This window comes from Peromyscus leucopus, chromosome 22 (assembly GCF_004664715.2).
Source record: "Peromyscus leucopus breed LL Stock chromosome 22, UCI_PerLeu_2.1, whole genome shotgun sequence".
NCBI classification, from domain to species: Eukaryota; Metazoa; Chordata; class Mammalia; order Rodentia; family Cricetidae; genus Peromyscus; species Peromyscus leucopus.
The window spans coordinates 40747654-40775612 of record NC_051081.1 but is presented as its reverse complement, the minus strand read 5'-3'; the positions used below and the strand labels follow the sequence as shown (position 1 = coordinate 40775612).

The 27959-nt window shown below is 44.6% G+C and overlaps 1 protein-coding gene across 2 annotated transcripts in view; it reads left to right on the top strand.

The window, feature by feature from the left end:
• The window catches only part of Ldah (lipid droplet associated hydrolase), a 74906-nt gene extending 47314 nt beyond the window's left edge, over positions 1–27592 (top strand). For both annotated transcript variants that reach the window (XM_028867605.1, XM_037198135.1), the window contains exons 5-7: positions 12327–12564; positions 19443–19525; positions 25677–27592. In XM_028867605.1, coding sequence (XP_028723438.1) covers positions 12327–12564; positions 19443–19525; positions 25677–25868 — 513 coding nt within the window. In that variant the 3' untranslated portion in view covers positions 25869–27592. The remainder of the gene's footprint in view (positions 1–12326; positions 12565–19442; positions 19526–25676) is intronic.
• The last annotated feature ends 367 nt before the right edge of the window (positions 27593–27959 follow it).

Below are 27959 nucleotides of genomic sequence, written 5' to 3'. Positions count from 1 at the left end.
GTGTTTAATAAGGACAACTTTGTATTCACTTAACATGAGAATTAATTCAATTAGAAATATTAACCATGTTTACTGAAAAGCTTTCTGGGGCCTCTGAATTGTCTTAATTTATCAGTTCCTAGATGAAAGTTGGATTGGTAACCACGTACAGTTCCCCCATACAATATTTTTGATTCCATGGGCACCTTTGACCGGTAAACTGATGCCATGTCTCTGTAAACCAAGCATTCTTGCACTAAGAAGTAGACACCTCCAGGCCACCAGGGATGCTGTGTGGTCCTTTCAGGGGTGTGAGGACCTTCCTGGAGTCAGATGTCCTTTCTGTGAGCTATGCGGGAACGAAGAACTCAGAAGGTCAGATGTCATGGAAGGAACTAACCTGGATGGTGTGGGCCTGGGAGATGAGGCACCTCTGGTATAAGAGCTGCCTCATGAAGCTGGTGTGTGGGAGCCAGTGAGGAAAGGGAACATCTCCCTCAGAGAGACCTGTGAGGAAGAAGGTATTACAGAATGGCTCTCTGATGGGCCTTTAGTTTCCCCTGAGCTGAACAGGACAGATCTCTTGCTTCATCATCACAACTAGTGTGAGCATAGACACTCCCTCAGTCACTCCTGCATGAGCTTTAGCCTGTGAGATAACTCTTCTATTCCCAGGTTGCAGTCTCTATCTCGTGGGGTCGTAGCTGCCCTGACTGATTGGTTTGCTCTTGGTTGAAATGGAACTGGAAAGACAAGATCTATGCCCCTCCATTTGGCTTCTGGGGAGCTGGGAGTCATGCGCAGTTTTTATGGCAGAATAGTTTGCTGCCTGTACTGTATGCTGAGGACCTGCCTCTGTGTGTGTCTCTTACATGTCTCTTTAATTTGGCCAAAAGGATGTGAAGGAATCCTTTACCTCACCTTAGTGCAGGCATTAAAATGGCATTTTTGTGTACAGTACAGAAATGTTTTTGGATGTCTCTCACAGTTAAATGGGAAATAATCTGCAGTGAGTTTCCCAAGTGACCCTTTGCTCTGCTCTCAGTGCATTGCTCATGGAGATGTCCAGTGAGTGCTTTCAAAATTCTCTGTGAGGCCTTTTACAAGGATTGGGGCACAGTAGACAAGACTCTGGGGCCCAGATTTGTCCTGCTCTTTATTTCCAGAATGCAGACACCTGTTGCACAATATCATGCACACACACACACACACACACACACACACACACACACACACACACTCACACAGCACTTCTCTGAAGTCAGAGACTACATTGTTTGTCAATCTTGTCTATGTCACTTGGCACAGCATCTAACATATTAAGGATACTCAATACATTTTCTATGAATGAAGGAAGAAACCATGAACAGCCAGTAGACCCAATGCATGGCTCTTCTCATTCCAAACCTTCCCTGTAGAAGACTGGAGTCTAATTTAGGCCAGTCTCAGTTTCTTTGCCCAGTGGTTGAGGTGTCCTGACTTAACGACCTGTAGCAAACACTGGGTGTAAAGGCTCACCATGCCAGAGGCCATAGTTGTCAAAGTGAGAAGTTTGTAGCTGTGGACATGAGGGTGAGTTGCGGTGGTCACCGCTCACTATTCCGATCCACCTGGAAAGCACTCTTCAGTCAGAGCAGCAGGTGCATCCTAATAGATTCCGTGCTTAGAGCAGCCTGGAAGTGTGATCTGCAGTGAGCCTGGGGTGTTCCATCTTCTCAGGGGTTCTTAGTGGAAGCATCAGGAGGATTCCTTCCAAGAGCACCCTGCATCCCAAGGAACAGAAATGTGAGCTGTAAAGATAAAAGCTTCACCAGTAGGAGGACGGGGTGATCAGGAAACACAATTCAAATGTCTGTGTAATAAGTCGTACAGATTCTCTGTGAGTATCCATGTGTTCCCTGTAAATTAGCCACTCTGGCCTGTAGATCAAACACATGGAGTGACCTGTTTTCCCTTTACATTGGGGTAATTAAAGTTTAGAAAAAGCATGAGGTGAAGGATGTCAGGCTTCTTAGGATGTGGAGTTAGTTTTTTCTCGCTAAATGACTTCAAAGATTTGTATAGACTGCCTGGGAATAATGGCGCTAATTGTTTCGTCGTGAGGAAACTGATGTTTCCAAACAATAATTATTACAAAACGTTTTTTTTGTAGATGTGATTTTTAGTGGTTAGCACCCAAATCAGCCTGCTTGGGTTTATGCACCGTCTTTATCACTTTGTAGCTAAACCTCAGTTCTTCTCGTCTATGAAAATGAAGGCACCCACTTCACAAGGCTGTTTTGTGTATTAAATGAGAAAACGCTCAGGAAGTGCACTTCTGTAATGCCTAGAAAATGGCAGATGATCCCACTGCTAGGCCAAGTGCTTGCCTAACGTACCGTATTTCCGACTTTCTGATACATGAAATTTTAATGACAACGATGTCTCAAAAGCAAGCTCTCTGATTGAAATAAAGTGACATCTGCAGTTTGTAAACTGTATGGAGACCAAGAAAGCTAATATGCTTGTGTTCCTGAAAGGACACTGAGGAGAGGAAAACATGACGTTATGGGGAAGGAAACAAACAGAACTAGATGATTTCTAGATCTTCACTTTGCCTGTTCCCAACTTGACTTTGGAAGGAAGGTTTGTTTTGCATATTTGTAAAGAACTGGGGGCAGTCAGGGGGAGAAAGGCTCTGTGCGGTGTTTGCCCAGTTCACGTTGTGGAGCAGGACAGCACGCACCCTGACTGTGCCCACGCGGGTCACCTGATGGACAAGTAGCAAGGGTGTGGTGTGTCCTCCGGACAGTGTCAAAGTGTTACTGTCATGGTTTCCCTTCGTCACCACATGACAGCATCACTGTTGCTCTTCAGGGACAATGGAGGCCTCTGTAATAAGCTAACCAAAGGGTGAAATGTATGGAGGGCTTTTAAGATTTGCTCTACTTTTATGTTACATCCATTTCCTGTCTGATTTCCAGATACTGTGGAAAATAACTAAATGATTCTTGCTGAAATGCTGCACAAAAGCCGCCCCTGAGCGTCATGCTCTTTCCCCTAGCCACAGCTCTGATGTTTCCTGACTTCTTTTCTGAAGAATGACTAATAATGGAAATTCAAGAAAAATAAACACCAAATACTGCCACTAACCCCCAAATGTAGCCCGTATGCAGAGTTCTAATGTGCATATTTACTTTTTTCTAATGTCTAAGACAACCTGATTTTGCCTTAATTATCAAAACTTGACTCAGAGGTAGGCATGGTGGTACATGCTTTAATTGTACCACTGGGAGGCAGAGGCAGGGTGATCGCTGTGAGTTGGAGACCAGTCTGCTCCATAGTTCCAGGCCATCCAGGGCTATATAGAGAAACCCTGTGCAACATTAAAAAAATATATTTTAAAAATCTCTGGGCCAGTGAGATGGCTCGGTGGGTACAGGCACTTGCCACCAAGCCTCGTGGATGACCCACGTTTGAGTCCCAGAACCTACATGGTAGGAGAGAACCTGCTACCAGGAGTTGTTCTCTGACCTGCACATGTGTGCACATGTGCATATACCTGTGAACACACACACACACACACACACACACAAACAAACACACACACACACACACACACACACACACACACACACCCCACAATTAAATGTGCAAACAATAGTCTTGAAGCCGACTCTGCTAGGTTCCAGGTGAAAACGTTCCCGTAGAGCAGACGAGCTGGGCAGTGTGGCCGTGCTTTCTGTAAGGAGGCAGAAACGTAAGAAGATGGCTGGTCATATCAGAGAGCTGGAAAGCTGCTCTGCACAGCTGTGTTAGAGAATTGGGTCCACTTCCTTGGCCTGGGGGATTATTTCTTTTGTAAGTAGGTTTCTATATGAAGAATAAAAGATATCTCGACAGTGGCTTTTCCTACCAAATTTCAGCTATAAATTTCACTGAAATTATGGTGTCTGGCGAGAGTATGTTTCAGTTGAGCAGTAGTTAATTGTTCTCCGCAGGCAGGAGAGGAGCCTGTCCCATCCACTGAGTGTTCATTGTGACAAACAGTCTCTGGTCTTCTTGTGTTCTTGCGAGGCAATGAGGCGTTCAGAGCAAATGTCAGAACTTCCTTATTGTTGTGGTCCGTTCCCATGATTTCAGAGTGCACTTGAATTCTCAATTTGTTTCGATACAGATCAACCAGATACAGCCCGTGGTTGCTCGCGTGTGTTTGGTTTTCCTTGCATGCAGTTTTGTTTTCACGTGGGTCACAGTGAAGGATCATTTGTAAAAATAATGATTGCTTCCTGTTTCTGCCAGCTGATTTGATCAGCCCCAAGTTCCTTAAGGACTGTGGATTACACAACTAGTGTGGAATCTGGGTGATACTTTCAGTTTGGTAGAAACTGAATTAACCATTTATAGTCTCTACATCTCTGAGGACAACATGGTAAACATAGGCGTCTGATTTTGAAATGAATGAACTTGAAACAAAAGTGAACAGTGAGTTTCCAAGCAACTCAATTATCAGATTTTTCAGGAAGACAGGTTGTTTTCATTAATTGATTGCACTGGTTAGTTATACACTTATCAGGAGATCTAAAAATATTCATTTCCAATGACACCATTTGAAATGTTCATGATGTGTGCTATCATATTTACCTGTGTTCAGAATACAAACGGGTAGGGTTTGGTTTTGCTCTCCTAAAGAAAGCAGTGGTGTGTATGCAGGGAGATGGTCCTCTGCATCCTTACTTTTTAAAGATTTGTTGTAGTTTTAATTACCTGTGTATGTGTCTGTGTGCTTATGTGAATGTCAGTACAGGTGCCTGCTGAGGTCAGAGAGGGCGTCAGATCCTCTGGAGCTGGAATTGCAGGAGTTGTGAGCTTCCTGACGTGGGTGCTGGAAGTTAATCTCTGGTCTTCTGGGACAGCAGCAGGCATTTTTTTCACTGCCAAACCATCTCTCTGCCGCTTTTTTCATTTTTTAATCGAGTTACTTGTTTTCTGGTTATTGAGGTGTTGAATTCCTCATCTGCTTTTTATATTTATCCCTTGTTAGAAGCATGATTTGTAACCATTTTCATACAAGTGTGTGTTCTTGACATCTGTCTTTTAAAATCAAGTGTGAGAAAGGGTCCTTGTTTTTAAGTTTCATTGTATATGTTCATTGTACATGATGTTGTATTGCATAAGGACATTTTCATACAAGTGTGTATTGTCCTTTGGCCATACTTTGTTTAATTGCCCTGATTAACTTCTATGCCATTACCATCCTGTTTAGATGACTATAGCTTTGTAGTGTATGTTGATATCAGTTGATGTGATGCCTCCAGCTTTGTTCTTTTTCTTAAAGATTGGTTTGGATATTTGGAGTCTTCTGTAGATCTGTGCACAGTTCAGGTTTTATAACTGTGAAAAACACCTTTGTAACTTCGGTGGAAATTGCATTGATCTGTAGATTATGCTAGGTAGTATGGACATAGAAGACTTCTAAATCATGAACATGGGATCAATTTCATTATTCATATATTCAGTTTCTTCAGTATTTTATACATCAGAGTATACAGATCTTTGGTTATATTAATTCTTTTTACAGATTTTTATTTTTGATTATGTTTATGTGATGGGGGATAGGAGAGGAGGTACACATGCTTGCAGTACCAGCAGTAGCCAGAAGAGGGTGTCAGATCTCTGGAGGGTGGAGTTGAAGTTGGATGTGAGCCACCTGACATGGATGCTGGGATCTGAACTCTGGTCCTCTGGACAAGCAGTAGATACTTTAAACTGCTGAGCCATGTCTCCAGCCCTACTGACTAAACTAAACTCATTCTTAAATTAAAAAATGGAATTGCTTTCCTGATACCTTTTAGGGAGAAGTTTGTTGCTGCCATATGGAAACATTGCCAATTTTCTTTAAGTGTTATTTTCTTGTCCTTATCCTGCAACTTTACTAAACTATTTTTTTCGTTCAAACAGATTTTCAGTGTGCCCTTAGGATTTTCCATATGCATCTTACTGTCCACAGTGGTTTCACTCCTTTCTTTCTGGTTTACAGACCTATTTCTTGAACCTAATTTCCTTGGGAAGGATCTCCAGTAGTGTTGTCTTGTTCCGTGTGGGGAAAGCTTCCAACTCCCTGCCATGGAGTAGGATGTTAGCCCCAGGGATATCATGTATGGCCATTGTTGTGAGACGCATTCCTTCTGCACCTAACTCGTGAAATTTTATCATGAAAGGATGTTATATTTCTCTCAGATGATTTGTCTGCATGGTTGGCTGATTGTGTAGTTTTTGTTTTCCATTCTTAAGGTGTGGCCCTGGTGTGTTTATAGATTTATATTACCTTTATCTATTAAAATGTGATAAGAAAGATAAAGAAATATGGAGATAGCCTAAAGGTGGGCTGGGAGAAGGGACCTGTGTACCTTGGGTTCATACATAAAACATTAACAGTAACTTTAGATGAAAATGTATTCTCACTAAATTGTGAGATTCAATAGAGGAAAATTCCAGCCATGTCCTGTATAGAAATGTAGAAAATAAAAGAATAGGAAAAGTCTTATCTTGAAATATTTGCCAAGAGAAAGCTGTTTTAGCTGGGTAATACTATACAAAATAAGCCCCAAGAGAAAAAGTTAACTAAAAATGAAGTGACTTGCTTTATAGTTACAAAAGTGTGCTCCTTCAGGCACTATAGGCAATATAGAAATGTGAGTAGTGATATCATTGCTAGTAGTGCCGAGATTGAAGTATAAAACAGGATGTTATAAATAACCTTATGCGAGTGAATTTGGAGATTCAAATAAAATGGACGAAAGCCCAGGGGGGAATATATGAAAGCAAATTCGAGAAGAAATATCTTGGATAAACTTGAACTATTAAATAAATTGAATAAATCAATAGTCCATACTTTTCTAGAAAATAAAAATTAAGACCCAGATAGCTTCACTGATGAGATCTAATGAATATTCAGAGAATATACAATTGTGTTATTTTACTAACCCTTCTCGATAGTGGGGAAGGGCCCATGCTCTGCAACTCAGCAAAGTCTTCATGTACCAAGGAACTTAGACACAGATGAGAAAAGAAAGTGACAGCCCAGCCCTCCTTACCTGCACACAGAAGTCTACCCGAGGATTATGAAGAACACTGACTGTCCAAGAAGAGCCTGTGTGGCCATAGCTGTGGCCAGCCTGGCTTCCTTACCAGATTGTCACCCCAGGACCTAGCAACTGAGATTTCAGTTTCTCCATCACTCTTTTCCTGCCTCAGCTGCTACCAAGCACCTTGCTCGTTGGCCTGGAGGTGAACTCTTCTTGCAAGATGTGAAGGGGAGGTAGCTCCCCACCTGGGAAACCTGCACAGGACAGAGGAGAGCCATTCCTGTCTCACTATGAGGGAGACTGCTTTGCATAGACCCGCCGCCCATTTGAAATCTGTTAAGTCTCCCTAAGTCTAACACAGCATCTCTATCACTTTCAGGATCAAAGGACTCGTGACATTAGAATTACCTAAAAAATGGAACTCTGAATTGGGAGGTGGAAAATCATTGGTTAATATAACACCGTTCCGATTCCTGAAAGATTTTTCATTAGTTTCACCGCTCAGACTCCTAAAGCATGCTGCTTGGTGTTGAAGTAACATGGCAAATCCTTGCATTATAACATGAGAAATTTTACAAAATGGAGTGTCTGTGTGAGTTTCAGAATCTCAGATTATATTGTGGCCGAAATGCTGCATTTTGCTCAAGAAGCATTTGGAAGCATTTCCAATGTATTGCTACCAAAGCAGCATTTCAAGTTGTCTGAAAAAGCTCGTGTCCCCTGCCCCTCCCCAAAGCATTTTTCCTCATCATCCAGGCCATACAGGAACTCTAGGAACAATACATTTATACTGGACAGAGGAGGAAAGCCAGAGAAGCTCATTTGTAGTGACCGAAATGAAACAAAATATCTCAACTATTGTGGTGGAAGAAAAGGTCTACAGGAAATAGCTGAATATTTAGCTGAGAGATAGGAGCAAGAAAAAACAAGATATGACTAGAAAGAAAAATCTTCCTCAGTTTTCACTCTCACATCTCTGTTCCATATTAGCGAGAGACACAAAGGGAGCATTCCAGGGCACACCTGACCAAATTTGGCATTTGGGCAATGTCATCCAACAGGTTACCATGAGAAAGGAACTGGCCACAGCAGAAGATGAAAAAGAGACAGAAACCCACCTCTCAGGAAACTCACCCACACACACACAGGAGAAATTGCATTGATTTCACACAGAAAGAGACATAAATGCATGAAGGAAATGGTCAAACATTCATTGATATCTGAAATCAGAGAACAGACCCACAACTGCTGTAAGACAGCCAAAGGCTTGGGACTACACTGCAGAGAAGATAAGGAGCAGCATGTCTAATTCATTATAAAGAAACAGTTTGAATGAAAAACAAATTCTTGATTCCAAGTTACAGATGAATTTCTTTTTTTTTTTTAATTTTTTTTTTATTTTTCGAGACAGGGTTTCTCTGTGTAGCTTTGCACCTTTCCTGGGACTCACTGGGTAGCCCAGGCTGGCCTTGCAGATGAATTTCTTAAACACACACACACACACACACACACACACACACACACACACACACACACAGTGAGAGAACAGTAACTGGAAAAGAAGAGACCAGGTGGGCACGATGGCTTCTTGGGTAACGGCGGCATGGGCTCACAAGCCTGACAGCCTGAGGTGGATCCCCGAGTCCCACATGGTGGACGGAAAGAACCAGCCCCCTCCCAGATGCTGTAATGTATGTGTGTGCACTTCGTGTGTGCATGCTCCCCCCACAAACACCATAAACAACGGTTAATATATAAAAATTTTTTGAAAAGAGAAAACCAAACTCAATTAGGAAAGATCAAAAACTTGATTAGATATGTCTTCAAAAGAGAAATACCATTGGCAACACATGTCTGAAAATGCGTTCAACATCACTAATCACCAGGGACATACACCTCAAAGCCAGAAAGTTGTATCACTGAGGATATGCCAGGGTAGCTATTGTGGCACATGATCCTCTAGACACCATGTGGCCATTGTCTTGTTGAACAGTATGCAGCTGTAATTACTGGAAGGATATTTGTACAGAATTGAGCTCATTAACTTTCCATCATAGGGCAGGGGAGGGGCTCACAAAGTCCCACCCCCTCCCTAGGGAGTAACAATTAACAGTTGCTGGGAAAGAGTTTCTTTTTCTTTTTTTTAATAACAGTGTAGCCACCCATAAGTTGCTGCTAGTCCTGAAAGTAACTGCAGGTAAACCCATTGGGTGGATCATTTCTGTCCTTGATGCCCTGTATGGGTGAGAAGATGCTGATTCTCTTTCTTCAGGAACAATTTCACACAACCGCTATCTAAAAATCGAGAGGGATCTGGGGAGATGACCCGTCAGGCAGAGCCCTTGCCATGCGTGCGTGAGGGCCGAGTTCAGATGCCCAGATCCCTTGTAGAGCCAGGCAGGCCTGAGGGCCACCAAAGATCAGAGGGAAAGATGGGGGTGTACAAGGTGTGACAGCTTAGCCGAGTGGAGAGTCACAAGTTGACACCCTGGTGGGAGCCAGTGCCGTGGTAGGAAAGCTGCACAGTGCTTGACTAATTCCTGAAGGCTCGGAGTAGAACACTGTGAAGTTTAAAATATGCACAAGGTCTCAGACGTGTGGGGACCATATAATTTTGAAATGACTCACCTAAGGGCTCAACCAGGCTCTCACAGAAGATGTTATAGAATTATCCGCTTGTACTTCTGACACATAGAGAGACAAAGCTCCATGTGAACTACACAAGAATACTGAGTTTCTAACACCATCATTGCAGCAGCTAATTTCCCCCGGGTGTCTAGCTAACAAGAAAAAAAAAAATATTACAAGACATGCTGAGTAAAAAAGGCACAACTTGAGAAGTGGAGTAAGCAATAACCCCGTGTATGCAGGGATGTGAGGATTTTCAGGTCAGGAATTTTGAGCAGCTGTGACGAACACATTAAAAGTTCAAATAGAACAAGTGGCCAACATGAGCAGAGAGGGGACTCCTTTGAGCTGTGGGGATACTGCCCATCAAAACTACTGTAACGGAGTTGAAGATGGCCTTCGTTAGGTTCGTGAGTAACTTGAGCACGGTAAGAATTTCTGAGCTTGAGGATATCTCAGTAGAAACCTTTAAAGTCAGAAAGCAAAGAGAACCAGGAAAAGTTAGTACAGGAAGACTGTGGGACTCTACAGAAGATGTAACAAGAGTAACAGGAATACCTTGGGGAGAAAGAAACAGAAAGTAATGTGAAAGATAACAACTAAATTCATGTCAGACATCCCACAAGGGAGGCAGGGACCTCAGGAGACACCACACTGGATTTACACCTCCCTTGAACACCCTAGTTAGGCATGCGTTTCCCAACTACAGTAAGTCAAAATGCTGAAATCCAGAGAGACAAGGAGAAAAAACAATCGTGTTTCTCACAGAGAAGCGAAGGCAGGAATCATTTCCAACTTCATGGAATCCACACAGACAGGAAGAGAGAAGATGTGACATATTTAGTGTCGAGGAGGAAAAAAGAAAGAAAAAATAAAAACACCAGTCTGGAATCTCTGCCCTGTGAGGGCTATCCTTCCAAGGTTAGGAAAAGTAACCACTCTCAGACAAAAACAGCTGAGGAGAGTCCTCAGGACCTGCCCTTGCAAGAACAGTGTTATGTTCTTCGTGTTGTGTTCTTCAGTCAGAATACACCGGATCAGAAAGTAAGATCTGAACAAAGATCGCACACCACTCAGACAACTATCGGTAAAATGAAGGACGTGTGTGCGTTTGTGCGGTGGAACGTTAGCGAAGCTGAGGTCAGCAAGGATGGTTTGTAAACGTGAGCTGAATAAAGAAGGAACACTCGAGTGTGCTGTGGTCCACAGACTTCATTACGCAGAGGATCTTGGTTGTGAAGGGAGGGTGAGCGCTGATGGGAGCCAGAGGAAGAGCTGCCATTGGGAGGTGATGGATGTTGACTTGAAGCCTCGTGACTGGAGACCCACGGCAGGCTTGGGCTCTGCATCCTCCCAGGCTCCCTGTTCACTTTACAGTGACCTGCTGTGCTGCACATTTATATGTGACGTGCCTACCTGTGTGTGTGTTATGTTTACCTTAAAGTGTTTCCACATAAGCCCAGGACTGGTGCCAAGCTGGACATCCTAAGGCCACAGTGGAAGGAGTGAACTGACTCCCACAAATTGTCTCTAATTCCCAGATGTGCACTATGGCATACATGTGTACACACACACACACACACACACACACACACACACACACACACACACTAAATAAATAAATTTTCAAATCTATGAAAGAATTAATGGATGGAGCTGGAGACTTGCACATTGGTTAAGAACACTGCTTGCTCTTTAGGGGAGCCTGAGTTCTCCCCTAGCACCCACATAATAGCTCACAACTGTCTCCAATTCTATTCCCAGGGGATCCAACATCCTCTTCTTGCTTCTGAGTACACATGGTGGACAGACCTACGTGGAAGCAAAACACCCATACATACAAAATAAAAATACCGCTGCAAAAACTTAAATCAATAGCTTCTGTTCTCATTTTCCTGTTCTTTGATCCTTTACAATTATTGAGGTAGCCCATTTGTATTCATGTTAATAGATTGTGCATAACTATTTTGGCTTTTCTGAACTTTTATAGAGATCATTTTCATATATTTCAATAATAACCACGTGGTAAATGCTATTTGATTTAAAATGGTTTTAGGCATGCTCATTTTCATGCACAGAACTATTTGGATATATTGCCTGTTTTTCTGATTGAGCTGTTTTGATGTTTTTATCCTTGAGATAAAGTTAAGATTGAAGTTAGGAGAAACCCACCTTTCTGGTCCAATCCATTGTTGGGAACATATGTGGTTCTGTTGATGACTATTCTTGGCTGTTAGATTTAGGAATAGAAGAGCTTTCCAAAAGGGAGCTATCTCCAAGTCTAATCAATAAAAGAAATGCCGATAGCAATGGAGCCTTTCAGGTGGCCCTGCTGTCTTGGGTACCATCAAAGTTAAGTCAGTGTATCGTTCCTACAGTAATCCTTCAAGGGAATGGTGAATTACCATGGTGATCTAGGAAGTGTCCGTCATTCCTCCTCCTTCTGGCACTTAGCCCCAGTGCCTCCAGGAATGAGCTTAGGTCCTCTCCAGACTGGTCGAGGTGTGAGAATACACTTGGCTTTAGTTGGGTCTGGCCACATCTCTAGTGGTGTCCTAGGCCTGCTCACTGCCAGGAGAGTCTAGGAAGAACAGCCAATGTGTGGGCTAGTCCGTAAGAAACCTCTCATCCAAGTGTGTTTCTTTCTTGTAGGTCATCCACACCTTCCTGCTGTTTCCCACGATTGAGCGCATGGCGGAGACGCCCAATGGCCGGATTGCCACTCCGCTTTTGTGCTGGTTTCGGTATGCGCTCTATGCTACCAGCTACTTAGTACTTAAACCGTGTCCTGAAATAATAAGGTCCTTCATAACCAGAAAAGCCCTTGAAAGACTGAGCTTTACTACCGGCGAAATTCCTTTGAAGAACCTTCTTCAGCCATTCTGCCTGGGTAAGCATGGTTTTTGTTTGTTTGTTTGTTTGTTTGTTTTGGGGTTTTTGTTTGTTTGTTGAGACAGGGTTTCTCTGTGTAGCTTTGGTGCCTTTCCTGGAGCTAACTCTGTAGCCCAGGCTGGCCTCAAATTCATGGAGATCCGCCTGGCTCTGCCTCCCAAGTGCTGGGATTAAAGGCATGCACCACCACCCGACTTGTAAGCATGTTTTTCAAAGGTGTGTGTCTGTTGTCCTCTAAGGGACTGTTGACAGAATAATCTTGGAATGTTGATGAATATCAGACAGTTATCTATTTGACTTTTTCTACCCCAAACAAATCTAAGAATAGAACTTGAGATTGAGTAAAGGGAGTTTGTGTGAAAAACAGGGAGTTTTTTGTTGTTTTGTTTTTAAACATTTATTTATTTATTATGTATACAGTGAGTGTTTGGCCTGCAGGCCAGAAGAGGGCACCAGATCTCATTGTAGATGGTTGTGAGCCACCATGTGGTTGCTGGGAATTGAACTCGGGACCTCTGGAAGAACAACAGCCAGTGCTCTTAACCTCTGAGCCATCTCTCCAGCACTGCCTCATGCAGCTTTAATGTTCCCTTCAGCTCCTGGTTCTGCACTGTGGCTACAGCATGGTGAGCTGTGCCAAGCATAGTGCACAGCATGTGTGGAGTCCTCCCAGGCATCCAGAGGTGGCCAGTAGTTCAGTGTCTGCCACAATGGCCCCACAGAGTGCACGGGTTACATCTTGATGCTTAATCTTTAAGTCAATTTAGAAGAGTTTAAGTTATGAGAGAGTAAATATCATCATGCTAATATATTTTAGTACTGTAATCTTTGCTATATATACTTTGAGAATATGCCGGCGATTAGATTTTCTAATCTGTACTTTTGGATAATAATGACTTGTTAGTATTTATAAATTACTTAAGTTTTTATTTATTTATTTTTTATATGGGTGTTTGCTTGCACGTACGTCTGTGCACCATGCTGACCAGAAGAGGGCATCAGATCAGGATATGGAACATAAGACATTTTGTTTTTCAATTATGTATCTAATCTTTAAGTATAATAATGAAATGATAGCTGTATGTCAAGTGAATATACAATACATATACAATCACTTATTTTTTGTTTAAGCAAGTGCTTATGTAAAGATACTTTTTAGTCTTTTCTACATGAGAGTTATAAATACCTTCCTAGAGAAACATCCCCCCTGCAGTCACCAGTAAGGAAGGAACCTCCATTGCAGTTGTAGAGATTGGCCTCTAGCCACATCCTCCAGCAGTCTCAGCTGCAAGACAGTTTAACCCCAGTACGCATTCCCGTTCTTGACACGGCCAACCAGAGCCTTCCACGCACATTGTTGCAGGCTTTTCCCCACAGCCATAGTAGACTCACCATTTTCAAAATAGACCTTAAAACCAGAGTGAACATTCGTCATCTCTTCAGAGGACCAACGTGCAGACAGATGTATATGTGTACACGGCCCTCTTGCTGCTGATCTGCCTGCTTCATCTGGTCTTCCAATTCCTTGGCTCTGGATCTGAACTAACAATATCAAGGAATGAGTCCTTCAGTGGTCTCGGTTTTCCCAGTCTGTGTAACTGTGGTTACAGGGAAAGGAAGCAAGAACTGCTTCTTATCTTTTCTGGTCCTTGGCTCATCTCTGCCTGGATATTTAATTTAGTTCAATCTGGTAACATTGACCAATGTCTCAGATATCACAACCAGCACATGTATTTTCTCCTCTGGCTCTCCAGACCCACTGCCTCATCTTGCAACAATCATCACAGAAGCTGCCCCTGTCCGGCCACACCTTTGGCAACTTCCTGAAAGGGGGATGCTCTCAAGAGATGTCCTCAGCCTAATGGTGGTTAGGGGGCCCAGCCACATCTCATGCCCTGGAATACTGGTAACCAGTATTCCCAGGGGCCACCTCAGTGGTGTAGTTAAGAAGAATTAACAGAAGATCAGGTCAGAAATCATTCCCAGTGCTCCTTTTGGTCCAGCTACATAAGTCCACGGTCCAGTTGCCCTTCAGAGGACGACCTTTAACTTGCTGGTTGGACTGCAGGCCGCCGTGGTGTGTGTGTGTGTGTGTGTGTGTGTGTGTGTGTGTTATGTAATGTCTGTGCTCCAGGAGAAATCTCATGGAGACAAATGCAGGAAGTTGGCTAGTCCAAGTGGGAGACTGTAAATCCTGCCCTGTCCAGATAGGACATCCTTCTGTGTCCTTCAGTTTGTGCTCACGTTTTTGTTGTTATAGGCTCAGAAACTTCATGAACCAAAGTGCCCAGTCATTTCAGGTGCTGCCACCCCTTGGCAAAGAGGGCACCTCTGCTCCATCACGTCCCCACCCTTCCTCTCGCAGGCCCAGTTCTGTGGCATTAGAGTTCTTCTCCAGTGGGAGGGAGAAAAATGTCACTTCCCAGCTAGAGAGCGGCCCTGACTCAATTAGCATACAGTGTAAGCATTACCTCTGCAACCATGGGGCAATTAGATTGTAACTAGATTGTCTCAGATGTTGTTCTTAAAGACTATACATGGATTTCCCCCCATTAATTTCAACTCTGGAATGTTTGGCACTACATATTTTCCCTGGAGTGGATGGGCTTCCGTTTCATGAGACATGGTCTTCCCACTAAGACAGCTAAATTAGATTTTCTGATCAAAGCTACAAGAGCTCTTTGTAATCCATGGCACTTGTGCCTGATTGAGGGAAACCTCCTGCGCATCTAGATGAAGAATGGTGCCTCCCTTCTCCCCTGCTAGGGTTAAGCACCGCATCCCCTTTGCTCCGAACAAAATACCCAGGAAATTCAGAGATTTGTCCCAGCTTTGTTTTTTACAGGTTGGAGTGAGATGGACTACTGTTAACAGAAAGTTCAATCCCCGTGGCCACAGCAGATAGGAAGCTGTTTGTCCCATGCACCAAGAGAGAGCTGCACCCACCGTGCAGAAATAAGCAGCACCCCATCCCCACAGCTGTCGGGCATGTGGACACTCCAGTGTTCTCATTCTGCTGTCCTTAGCGGGCTTTTCTCCGGGTCAGAATCCCATGGTCATGTGACAGCTCCTACACCCTCCTCTCCAGCACTGACAGAGAGAAGAGCAAGAACGGGAAAAAAGACTGACACCTGCCTAGAAAGAAAGGTGTCTCCCACAGTCCTCTTCCTGTAGATTAGAAGCTTCATCCCTCCGTGTAAGGAAGTTGAAGTCATTGATTTTGACTTTGAGTTTCAGGAGAAGAATTAAAGGGAATGGGTTCATTCCTGTTGGTTTCAGGATGATTACATCACACCTGCCACATCCCCACCCAGGGCTGATCCTGAGACCGGAAGTTCATAGAGCTAACCTCCTTCCTAATGCCTCACTCAGCCAGTTCACAACACTCCCCTTGACCACGGCTGATCCGTCCTAGTGTGATAGCCTCAGACTAAGAACATCCGTTTGATCAGGCTAGCCCTCTTGATAACTTACCACAGTGCACCTGTCTGTCGCAGAGCCCCTCTGTTCCCATGATTATGATGGTTTACATTGTGAAGAGAGTTTAAAATGTAAGTTTTTACCCTTTGATTTTTATTAATGCTCACAACTCCCCAGTCACCCTTCTCCTAAGGAGGAGGTTGCATAGGAACTCTTCTGCCCAAATGAGTCTTGTAAGGAACACCAGAAATTCCCTCCTGTAAACATGAGTGATGTGAACATAAAGGATCTATTTACCTTTTAAAAGATGCTTGGGGTAACTAGAGTAGTACCTCAGTCACAAGAGACCACGAAGAACAGTCATAGTGTTGGTGATGGTAATGATTGGCAGTGGCCTTGTGTGTTCTGTTTTGGGAAACAGGGACTGTCAAGTGTTCAAGGCTAGCCCCAGACTCTCAGTCTTCTACCCCAGCCTCCTGTATACTGGAATTGCAGTTGTGTACCACTGCACTGGGCCGGAATAATCACATTGTGCAGAACAGTACATATACCCACACACAGTAAATGTTCTACCTCCACAGTTCCCCTGCCCTGATTAGACTGGGCCCATTTTCAGTAATTCCTTTCGCTTCAGGACCAACCATCTTTATTCTCCAGAGTGATTGCAAAACCAAACAATTCCAGGACACGTTACTGTAAACCCTACTGGTGGCTCAGATCACACGTCTCCAAAGAGCTGCACAACTGATGTCCATTCTGCTCAGAAGGTTTTGGTGGATCTCTTTAGAACCTTGCATCATTAGTTTATTGTGGTCTTTCTTCCCTTGCCTCATCCCTGGGAGTTACAAGTTCATGGCCGATGTCCACAGAAACACTTAGACCCCTCTTACCTGTGCTTCTTCACCCACTGTGGACCTGCTTAGCTTCTCCGGGTGTGTCAGCCTCCATCCTTGGCCTGCACAGTGATGGCAGATCAGGGACCACTTTAGATGAAGAGGCAGGCTTCTCCTCCGCACCCCTCCAAAAGCATCTAGCCAAGCACCGTCTCCCTCAGTCTCTTCCCATTTATGTCACTTAACTCTTTTCTTATACCTGCTGCAAGCAAAGCACTGGATAGAGTAATGGATGAGGCACAGCCCCTGCCTGTAAGTTACCAGTGGAGTGGAGAGGCAGTGGGGGCCGTGTGAGTGTGTCCCAGTGTCTGCTGTCAGAAGAACAGGACGTGAGTGATACTTAGAGGAAGTCAGACCTAGGTCAGTTACAGAACAGAGGTGACTGAGCCTGGCCATGTGGACAGCTTCAGGACAGGCCACATTTGTACAGAATGCAGCCTTTGTTGCAGGCTTTGAGCACTTGGGAAACCCAGCGACACTGTGCTATGATGTCAGTGCCCTATTGGTCCTGGGCCATCCGCCCTCTCTCAGCTGCCCTGAACCCTTCAGCCTTTCTCCTGGACACTTGAAGATGAGACATTTCTGAAGGAGGTCATAACAAAGAAAATAGAGCATTGCGCTCCTTGTGAACCTTTGTGCACCTGTATTTAGGCCTTAATGAAGCCTAAGTAAACCACTGTTTTCCTGTGTCATCCTTAATGCTCTCATTTCCACTGTCCTTGTACTAGACGTTTCCAAAGGCCACCCTGAGTCCTCTAGATCTTGTGTTGTTCATTAAGAGTTTTTCCCCTGCTTGGAAGAAACAGTATCCAGTTCAAGGATTGTTCCTGCAATCCCTTCTGAAGTTTCATTCCATGAATTCTGACTGTCTGTCACATGACTGTGCTGGTCAGTGCTCAGCTAGAACTCAAGGGTGACCCTTGTCGATCTCTGGAGCTTTCAGTCACTGGAGTTCTCTCTTCTCCACTGCTCTGCTCTGCCAAAGCCCCTGCGCTCACCTTCCCGGAGGCCCTCCTCCTCGATGCAGAATGCTTTTAGAGTTGTGTCAATCAGTTATGGAGGAGGATGGACATGCAGACAGCTGCCTTTGAGAGGAGAGGAGATTGCCTACAGCTCCCAGTGGTGGGGACATGCCACACCAGACAGGTCCACACAAGGAGGCACCCTTTTAGGTCAGGAGGCAGAAGGGACAGATGACCCAGAGCCTGTGTTGTAGATTTCATGGAGGATGGGATGAGGCGGGCTGGGCACCTGGCTGGGGAGATCTAGGATTGCCTGTTATAATATCTAAAGTCTCTGGGTGGTCTCTTGTCTGGTACCTAATAGCCCTGGGTGATGTCAAGAGGAGGAAGGGGATGATGCTGGGATGCTCTGTCGGTGTTTCCAGAGAGTAAACACCTGGGAATTGAGACTTTGTTGGGGTGGCTTGCAGAGGAAGGGCGTGTTGTTCACTGAAGAGTCTGTCCCTGACCTACAGAGTATGGGTTTCTGGGAATAGGAGCTTTGATTCCATACCCTCCATCTTCATAACACTCCAGCCTGGGACTATAGTAGAAAGGCCACCTGAAAATGTTGGGTGCTTACTGATAAAGCTCTTATGAGGGCTGTAAGAGGGCCTAACCCCTACATGGCAGCCAAGGAGGGGCCTCCCAAGGTCTCATAAGTGTGACTTGAATTCTACTTCTCTGTAGTACAAAATTGTGACTCGGTGCCTTGTAGTTGGTATTTTGACAAAATCTTGTAGCCAGGAAGTATCTAAACTTAAGCCAGTGTTAGTCAAAATGATTTCTGAATTTAATCTGTATACGGAGTTACAAAGTCTTCCTTTGATGAAATCTGAGGGGTGTCATGTTTCTAGATGTTTCCAGAGACAGAAAGTGTCATCTGTTAATGAAGCCTTCTGAGTTGTAAAAGTGGCAGCCAACGTGTTTCAATTGCTTGTTTCCAAACCCCTCCATTGGGAAAATCTCAAGTGGATTTTCATTTCCAATGGCAATAACTTCACCTAGCTCCTCCACTCCTGAGATGAGTAAGATGGACTTCATTTGCCCTCTGGCCTAAAACAACTGAAAAAAAAAACAAACAAAATGTGAAAGCAGAAGTTGTTAAGACACTGGGTGCTGGACAGCGAAAAGCAGAGGTTCTGAGAAAAGAGAAACCAGTGAAGTGAATTTTACAATTCTCTGCTTTTATCGTTTGATGTTCCCAGGCTGTCATGGGGTTGGGGGAGAATACAGGAGGGGTTCTTCTCACTTGCCCGAAGGGTGTTGGTCATGCTCTTGTGACCTGTGATGCATTGGTATCGTGGGGCCTTGCTGGCCAGGGTCGGCTGCCTCTCCCAGGGTCAGCTAAACCTTGGAGACATGTCCTCTGCAAACACACCTTGCCTTTGCCAGCCTGCCAGAGAGCTCATGTACATCTTTTAGACCCCCATTCCTAACATCACATAGCACTTGGCCTCTAGAAGAAGGAAGCATGAATTTGTTGAAATTATATTTGATATTTGTGTCTCTTCTGTATATTCTAAGTGTTTAACTGTTTGTTTCTTTGTTTTTTAATGAAGCTAATGCTGCCTACCTTGGGAGCCAAGAAATGATACAAGTGCGGAAGAGAGATGATGAAATCATAAAGGAACATTTACCTAAGGTAACCACTTTGAGGCTGCAGGCACGTCAGTTGATGGGTAGAAACACTGACTGAGGGCACGAGGCTAGAACTGGCTAAGAACTGAAGGCGTTGAGCCTTCGTAGATTTAGACGAGGTTCTGTTACCCTTGAAAGTTATATGGAGAAAGTAAAGCTGATTACAGCTACAGAAGTTTATTTTGCCACTTGTTTTGTTAAATTGATTTTAAAAAATCCATGCTTTTAATAATGTATTAAGCTGAGAAGTCTCAATAGCACTGTAGAATAAATGAGTTCTATTGAAGTGTAACAATTCAAACAGTGGAGAGGAGCTAACCTTGCATGTGACCTAATGAACAGGAAACCTGGCTTTCTCATTCTCCAACACACAGGGCTGTCTTGTTCTCACATAAAAAGCAGCTTTCTGAGCTATCAGGACATGTGTGATACCTGCAAATGCTAGACTCACTCACACTACATTTGGAAATGCTAATAATATCCGAAGCTCTAAAGCCACCCTGGTTTAGAATATGCCCAAAGGTCCTAATACGTAGATAGCAGTGGCACTTCTGGGACATCATCTCTCTGTGTCATCCTGCAGCGGGTAGATCAGCGCTGGGTTTTGTTTGTTTGTTTTAGATATTTATTTATTTTATGTGCATTGGTGTTTTGCCTGCACGTATGTCTGTAGAGAGAGTTGCAGATACCCTGGAAATGGAGTTACAGATGGTTGTGAGCTGCTGTATGTGTGCTGGGAATTGAACCCGTGACCTCTGGAGGTGCAGCCAGTGCTCTAAACATCTGAGCCAACTCTCCAGCCCAGGTCTGCACTGTTTTTGTTCAGTTGCTTCAGTTCCATCAAACGTAGGCCCTTGCACATGCTGAAGGCACATGACCTGCGCTGAACTTCACCCCAGCCCAGAGCTGCACTTTTAACCTCCCACACCCACACACCAGAAGTGCTATGTGTTTAAATTGAGATGTTTCATAAGTTAAGTGCACATTGACTTTCAGGACATTAGTACCTGGTGCTCAGGATGCAGATCAGTGGTAGAAAGTTTGAGTGGTATTGTCCAGGACTGAGTTCAACCTCAACATAGGCAGAGAAACATTATGTCATTAATATATTGATTACATGTTGAAATAGTTTAGATGTATTGTAGTAAATATGTTTAATATACATCTACAGTAATTTTACTCAGTCCTTCAGACTCTTTAACACCGTTACTAGAAGTTTCTTGAAGTGCATGTGTGCCTTGCTGTATGCCTCTGGAGACGACACTGACCTAGAACTTTACAGCTGGTGTGGAACACTGACATCTGCTGGGGACAGTAGAATGATCCCTGACGGATGACGCACTCTGATAGGACCTGCACGTCAAATCCTGGGTAGCGCCCTGCAGTGAGGATCTCTTCTTAACTGTGAGACATTAGACTGAAGCTTGTCCACAGTGGTGATTCATAGTTCTCTAACCCCCAACACAGCTTTCTGAAAGCAAGCATTATATCTGTTGCTTAGAAAAGATTTCCTTGTATTAAAAATATTCACTCCAGCAGTACCTGGGAAAATGTTATTATCTGTTGGTTTATATCGTCATATTTACATCATCATATGATCATCATATTGGTGGTCTTCATATTTCCTAAGCAGCAGTTGTCTAGAGATAGAAATGTTGACTCAAGAGGAAGCTGTTCCTAGCTCACTGGAGAAGGTTGGACAAGGAGGACCTACTTACTCTCCAGGGCTCTGAAATACTTCCAGCATTGAGGGTATGAAATTACCAGAAAACAGCATTTTCTTTTGTAGTTAAATTATAAACGAGTCTGTTTCCAGAATGCATTTAAGTTCTCCAGGTTGGAAGTTTGTAAAAACAATTCACCTCCTGCTTTATAATAAGACTGGCAGACACTCACTTCCAAACTTCACACTTGGGGAGTGAGTGGGCTGTCACGTTAGAGGCGGTCCTGCCACCTGGGGAAGCCAGCTGCTGTAAAATACTTCTCATTCTGGATCCTGTGTGTCCGCTGTGCTCAGAAAGAGGTCAGAGAGGCGGCTAACTTATCCTGTGCTAAGTTAAACCCATATGCACGTGTAACCATTCCCAGGTAAAGGTCTGCTCATGGCAACTGCCAGGGCTGGATGTTTCCTGACACTTTCTCAGGAGAAACCTGGGAGCATGCTGGTGGTCAACATTTCAAGGTTGATGTTAACACAGGCTCAGGAAGAAGCTCTCAGGCTCCAGGGAATAAGTGTGTTTCTAAGGCGACAACATCAAGTGCATGGTAGAATAGAAGTCTGGTCCGGTGTCGCTGGTCCTGCTGGTGTGCAGGTCCATAACTGTCTCACTGCAGCTCCCTTACCGTGAGGTCAAGAAATGCCTTCACCAGCCAAAGAGCAGCTCTCCACTCAGCTAGGGTGGTCCCTGGTCCCCAGCATTCCTGAGCAAATACAGACAGGAAGTGGATGGCAACTTCCTGTTATGAAATGAAATTGGGAGGAAACGTGGTACAACTTAATTTTGATAAAGGTGACTCAACATAGTATGTCCCGTCAGCTTAGGAACATGAGGGGAGTTAACTGGACACACAGTTCTAGGAAGGTGGGCATTGTCTCCCCGATTCCAGAGATCGTTTCTTCCAGTGGCTCTCAGCCTTCCTAACGCTGTGACCCTTTAGTGAAGTTCCTCATGTTGTGGGGACCCCAACCACAAAATTCTTTGCATTGCTACTTCATGACTGTAATTTTGCCACTGTTATGAGGTGTTATATAAATATCTGTGGTTTCTGATAGTCTTAGGTGACCTCTGTGAAAGGGTCCTTTGACTCCAAAGGTGTCCCAACCCCCAGGTTGAGAACTGCTGTTTTAGTCAAAGCCAAAAGCCAGTTCCTGAGACTGCAAATGGCTCTGCCTTGGATGCTGTGTTCAAGGATGCCTTCTCCCATTTCCGCTGAGGCAGAGGTACTCAGAACCTTCGTGCCTATTCCCACTGCCCAGCGTGAAGTTTCTGAACCATCGTTGATGCAAAAACTTGCTACTATTCAACTCAAACCACTACATAAAGAGTATTTTTGTACCATCTAGCCAAGAATCCATGCGAAAACTAGTCTAAAAACGGTGTCTACCACATCGTGCCGAAAGCTTCCTAGACCCTTCTTCTACCTTGATCGGCTGGCTTCGGCTTTAAAGTCACAATTAGATTTCTTCTGTTGATTTCCATTGCTCACACAAAGAGAGGTGTGAATATATTTAGGGAAACTGACCAATTGAACTCTGAGAAGTCGGGGCCAGCTGTCTTCCTTGCAGGAGCTTCAGAATGGATTCCCAGTCCTGGACAGCTGTGCTGGTTTTCAGTCTCCGACAGTAAAGAGTTGCTTCCCTTTCCGATGAAAATACCGCATCATAGTTGCTTCCAGCGGAGTGTAGCGCGATGCTGACATCAGAGGCTGCACTGTCTCTTCCCCGGGCTAACTCCACCTTTCCTGGAACTCGGCTCTCACTGTCATCTCCAGGAAGTTTCCCCAGCTGCAGCATCCCGTGGCTCCCCTGGCTCCCTGTTCAGAGTTAGAATATCACATTTGTCACACACGGTGTGAATGCACAGCCTTCCTCTCGCCCCACCCACGGAAGAGGACTGATTTTCATCTGAGGGTCCAGCACAATTCAGAGTCTCTGGTGAACCATCAGTGAATGGGTACTAGCTGGGTGGGTGGAAAGACAGATCAGTCAGGAAGCTTTTATAGGATATGGATGATATTGAAATACAGTCAACAACATACTCTAAAATTAATTTGTGATCCAGTACACGGGCACCTTTATTAACACATTGAAGAGGAAGAGGTAATAACAGGTGCTGGAGAGATGGCTCAGTGGTTAGCAGTGGGCACTGTTCTTGCAGAGGACCCAGGTTCAGTTCATGCATCCACATCAGGCAACCCACAACTGCTGTATCTCCAGGTCCAGGGGTTCTGATACCTCAAGCCTCTGTGCAATTCCACTTATGTGTGTAGACACACAGGCAGACACATGCACACACATATAATTAAAAATTAAATATAATTAACGATATAATAACAAAGTTACTACTGTGAGTTTGCAGTAATGAGTGTCAATCTGTTTTTCCTCAGCTACAGTGAGTTTACTATGATTTGAACAAATATGTATTAATAATATAGTGGCTTTGTGTCTGTATAATTGAAAGAAATATTACATTATAGTTAGGGGTAAATGGCCAGTTTATACTCCCAAACACTGGATCTATGTGGACTCCAAGTTAAAAGCCCCATTTGGGAAAGTAGCTGGGTACATGATGTGTGGTTTCGGGCACTGATCAAGTCATGAACAGGGGACAGCATCAGGAGCAGCCATTCTCTACCTGTGGGTCACAACACATTTGGGGCAGAAACCACCCTTGCACAGGGGTAGCCTAGGACCAATGGAAAACACAGACATTTACATTAAGATTCTTAAAAGTAGCAAAGTTACAGTTCCATAGTAGCAATGAAAATAATTTTATGGTTGGCATCATCAGAACATGAGGGACTGTATTAAAAGGTCACTGCATTAGGCTGTGAAACACTCAACTAGAGGATATTACAAATATTTGACGACATGATATAGCCACTGCCCAATCAGAACCAGCCGCCAACAGCCCATTCAGATATTCCTGTATGTATGAGTTATCCTAACAAATATGGTAAGATCACCCCACTTGAGGGATAATTTCAGGGAAGTGTTGGAAGAAAATTGGTAAACAGTACATTTTAGGTGCCATGTCTGTTTGTAGGTTTTAGAACAATGAATGCAGTGGGGTTGGGGATGAAATGATTCAGGAGGAAGACTCAAAGGCCCTTAGTGCAGGTGGGATGTTAGCAGATGGGTTGAAGGAATCTGAGACTGTTGCCCTTGGTCTAGATTTGGTGGTGAGGGAGGATGGGAAGAGCCCCAGGTTGTGGGAGGTGGTTGGTACTTGTATATGAGACACCTGTGGAATATCCAAGCAAATACAAGCCCAGATGTATGCTATGAAACTTATAAAGAGGAGTCTGGGCTCAATTTTGGTTTGGGCATGGCAGGCCTAGAGTTGGAGCTGTGAGCATGCATGGTGGCCTCCTCTGGAAGTCTGTAATATAAAGGAAGAAGCCGTCTGAAGTTGGATGCTTGGCCATTTCAAGTTAAAGGTTGGAGACAGAGGAGCCATTGAATATAATGGGAATAGAGGCAGGGAGGAGGGGCATTAGGTGAGCTGTGGACTAGAGGAAGCCAAGGGAAGAAAGTCAACCGTACACGTGGCCGCTCCAGATTTGTGTGGGCGCCTGCGGGGTCTGCTGTGCCTGACCAGGTACCTGGTGTATCTGAATAATGAGAAGGTCCGCGTTCCCTTATTCTGTCCTTGTTCTAAACCATCAGGAGATACATGTCTCCTCATAGACAAGTGAATGAGTGTTTGGTTCTAAACTTGACATTTTCATTGAAAACTCACTTCGAAGGGAAATTCTAAACTGCCGTGACCATCTCTGACCCAGGCTTTTGGAAACAGCTGTTATGTGCTGCTTCCGGATAGAATCTGAATATCGCTCTGGGTCCACAGGGGCCTGCAGTTGTTCACAAACAGAGCACGTGGGCTGCAGCCTTTGGAAGAAGGTGGGCAGCTCTGGAGGGGCAAGGTGGTGTTGCCTCTGCCTCTGGCCCGGGCTACCATGGGGCTTACAAAGGGGGCGGAGCGCTCTCAGGAAGGAGCTTTCCACCCTAGCTCTGCCCCCATCTTCTGCTTAGCCTGCCTCAGCCAGAGGTGCGCGCTGCCTGTGCGAATGGACCTGGGCCCACCAGAGGGCTGTGTGAAAACAGTCCGTGTGTGGCCACCACTCTGCCATTGACTGTATCATCTTAACTGTCCCCTCCCCTCCCCTCTGCTCTCCCATGTCCACTCCAGCCTCAGTGCACATGACCTTGTCAGACCTTCTCTCTGTGGGTTAGAGGAGTCTGCCCCACAGTCTCCTGATGGGTGTCTTCCCCTCACACGTCCTTAATGCATCCCGTGGTCTCTAAGGGCTCTGGAAGGGACCTTAGGACCAGTGGGCGGAGTCGGGCACAGGTGCTCCCTCCAAGCACTGCAGTCCACAGGGGTCAGGTGACATTGGGAGGGGACAATAAAATGCTGTTTCTTGTCTTTCAGCTGACGTTTTACTATGGTACGACAGATGGCTGGTGTCCAGTAAAGTACTATGAAGACATGAAGAAAGATTTTCCAGAAGGCGACATCCGACTCTGTGAGAAAGGAATATCCCATGCTTTTGTCCTTGGTTTCAGCCAGGAGGTGGCTGCCATAGTTGCTGATTGGATGAACCATAAACTGCCCAAAATATAAAAACTGGCCCTGGGAAGACGTACCTACAGCTGATACATGGGAGCTGTAGGTGTGTTCTGATTGTGAATGTTTAATCTTAATGCTTGAAAAGGAAACATGAGACCCTTTTGCTTACAGACTACCAGCTCCCTGTGCTAAGACTAAAGTGAACACAGTTGATGACTCATTCCACATGTTCCCTGACTCAGGATCTCCACAGTGATCTCCACAAAGATTCTTCTTTTGACAAGAAGCCTGACAGCGCTGTACAGTGCATTTTGCCCAATAGGTTCCCGACAAGCCCTAGACAATCTAAATATAGGTGATTCCAAGTGAATCCTTACTTTAGAATAGATTGTCCTGGATGAAATTATGAAACACTGACTAGAAAATGAAAACCCACCCATGAGTGCGAAGTGTACAGTGAGGTTTGTAAAATGTGTAAGACTGAGAAGAGCACCTTTGATCTTCCAGCTGCAGGGAGGAATGAGCAGAGATGCTGGCAGTGAGCTTGGTTTCCCTTCAGGGATGGGGGAAATCAAGTCAGATGTTGTATGGGTCTTGGCTGAGGTCATCAGCATGTCTTCCTGCTCCTGCTGCAGTAAACCAAGAATCAAGGTTGCCCGACATTATCAACTAACTAGACAGAGTTGCTGAAGGATCCTGACTCTGACCTGCTGCCAGATGGCCAGATGGCCAGCAGGCTCCACCTGAGCCCTAAAATGCCAGGTCCTTGCAGGCTCCTCTAGAACAAGAAGGGAGGGACGGACTGTCCACATCAAGTGGGTATGGCCGTGGAGTGGCTCATCACTGTGATTCCTCCAGTGAAGCTCCATGGACAGGAAGCTGTGAACTGATGCCTTCATGATGCCTTATGCTACCCTATGATTCTTCGCTTTTGAAAAATCTAGTACATACTTTTTGGAAAGATGTTTTAAATTGTTCAGTAAAACATTAACATAAATTTATTCCCCAGTTGCCTAAGCTTTATTAATTGGAAAGAAATTTTTTTGCACATGAACAGAAGTATTCCATTAAATTTTGAATTACTTCACCTCTGAAAGTGTATTCTTGACTGAGAAGTGGAGGACCAGCTGCCTTCCCTTAATTGACTCAATCCTAAGATCCCAGAGTCCAGGAAACCCCACTGTCTTTAGTGACAGCTGATGCCCAATTGGAAACATTCCATTTTCTTCTAGAGAAAAGCTCCCATAGCTGTATCATTCCTCAGGGGCAGTGAGGTGGTCCTTCCTCTCACAAACCTAAGATGCTGATGGAAGATTTGGTTGTTATGTGCCACCCGCTCATTGGTACGTGAAGAAAGTTCTAGTCCTTTGTATGGCTTCTGCATCTGAGCTCTATCTTCTCAGAGGGGAAAAGCCAAACTCCAGACAAGGAGGGCTCTTAGACCATGGAGAAGACCGTTAGCTACACAGTAAGGGTTGGTGCTACACACAAGTCCTCACTGGCATCTGCACACCGAGGCCTTCTGGAGAGCCAACTGGGAAGCCAGGATTCATGCTCTGAGGACCTTGGTTAGAGGACAGGTCCAATCCGTGGTGGAAAATCAGTGAACAGAAACAAGTGCTGTTAAATCAGACCTACCGGAACAAAACTGCATTCATTGATTGCTTCCAGAAATTACTACTCTGTGTCTTCCAAACTCTACTTTAACGACCCTGATGCCTCATTCCTGTTCCCCATCTAATCACCTAATGATATTTATAATAAATGTTTTACCTGCAGTTCCTACTGTGTCTGGTCTGATGTCTGTGTGCTGTGGGCAAGGATACAATGTGAGCAGTTGGCCTAAGCTAGACTCACTGTTAAGGGGAAACAGTACTTTGTCATTGCACTTTAGAAAGAAGAAAGAATCCGGTTTCAGGAGACTGAATCTTTAATAATTACAGAGGCTGGAAAGATGGCCCAGTGGTTAAGAGCACTAGCTGCTCTTCCTAGGACCAGGGATCCACAGCCAATCTCCACCACCCACATGTCAGTTCATGACAGTCTGTCATGAAGAGGATCTGACACCCTTCTTCTGGCCTCCCTGGGCACCAGCTGTGTACTTGGAGACCATCTTGAACTACATGGCAAGACCTTGTCTCCAAC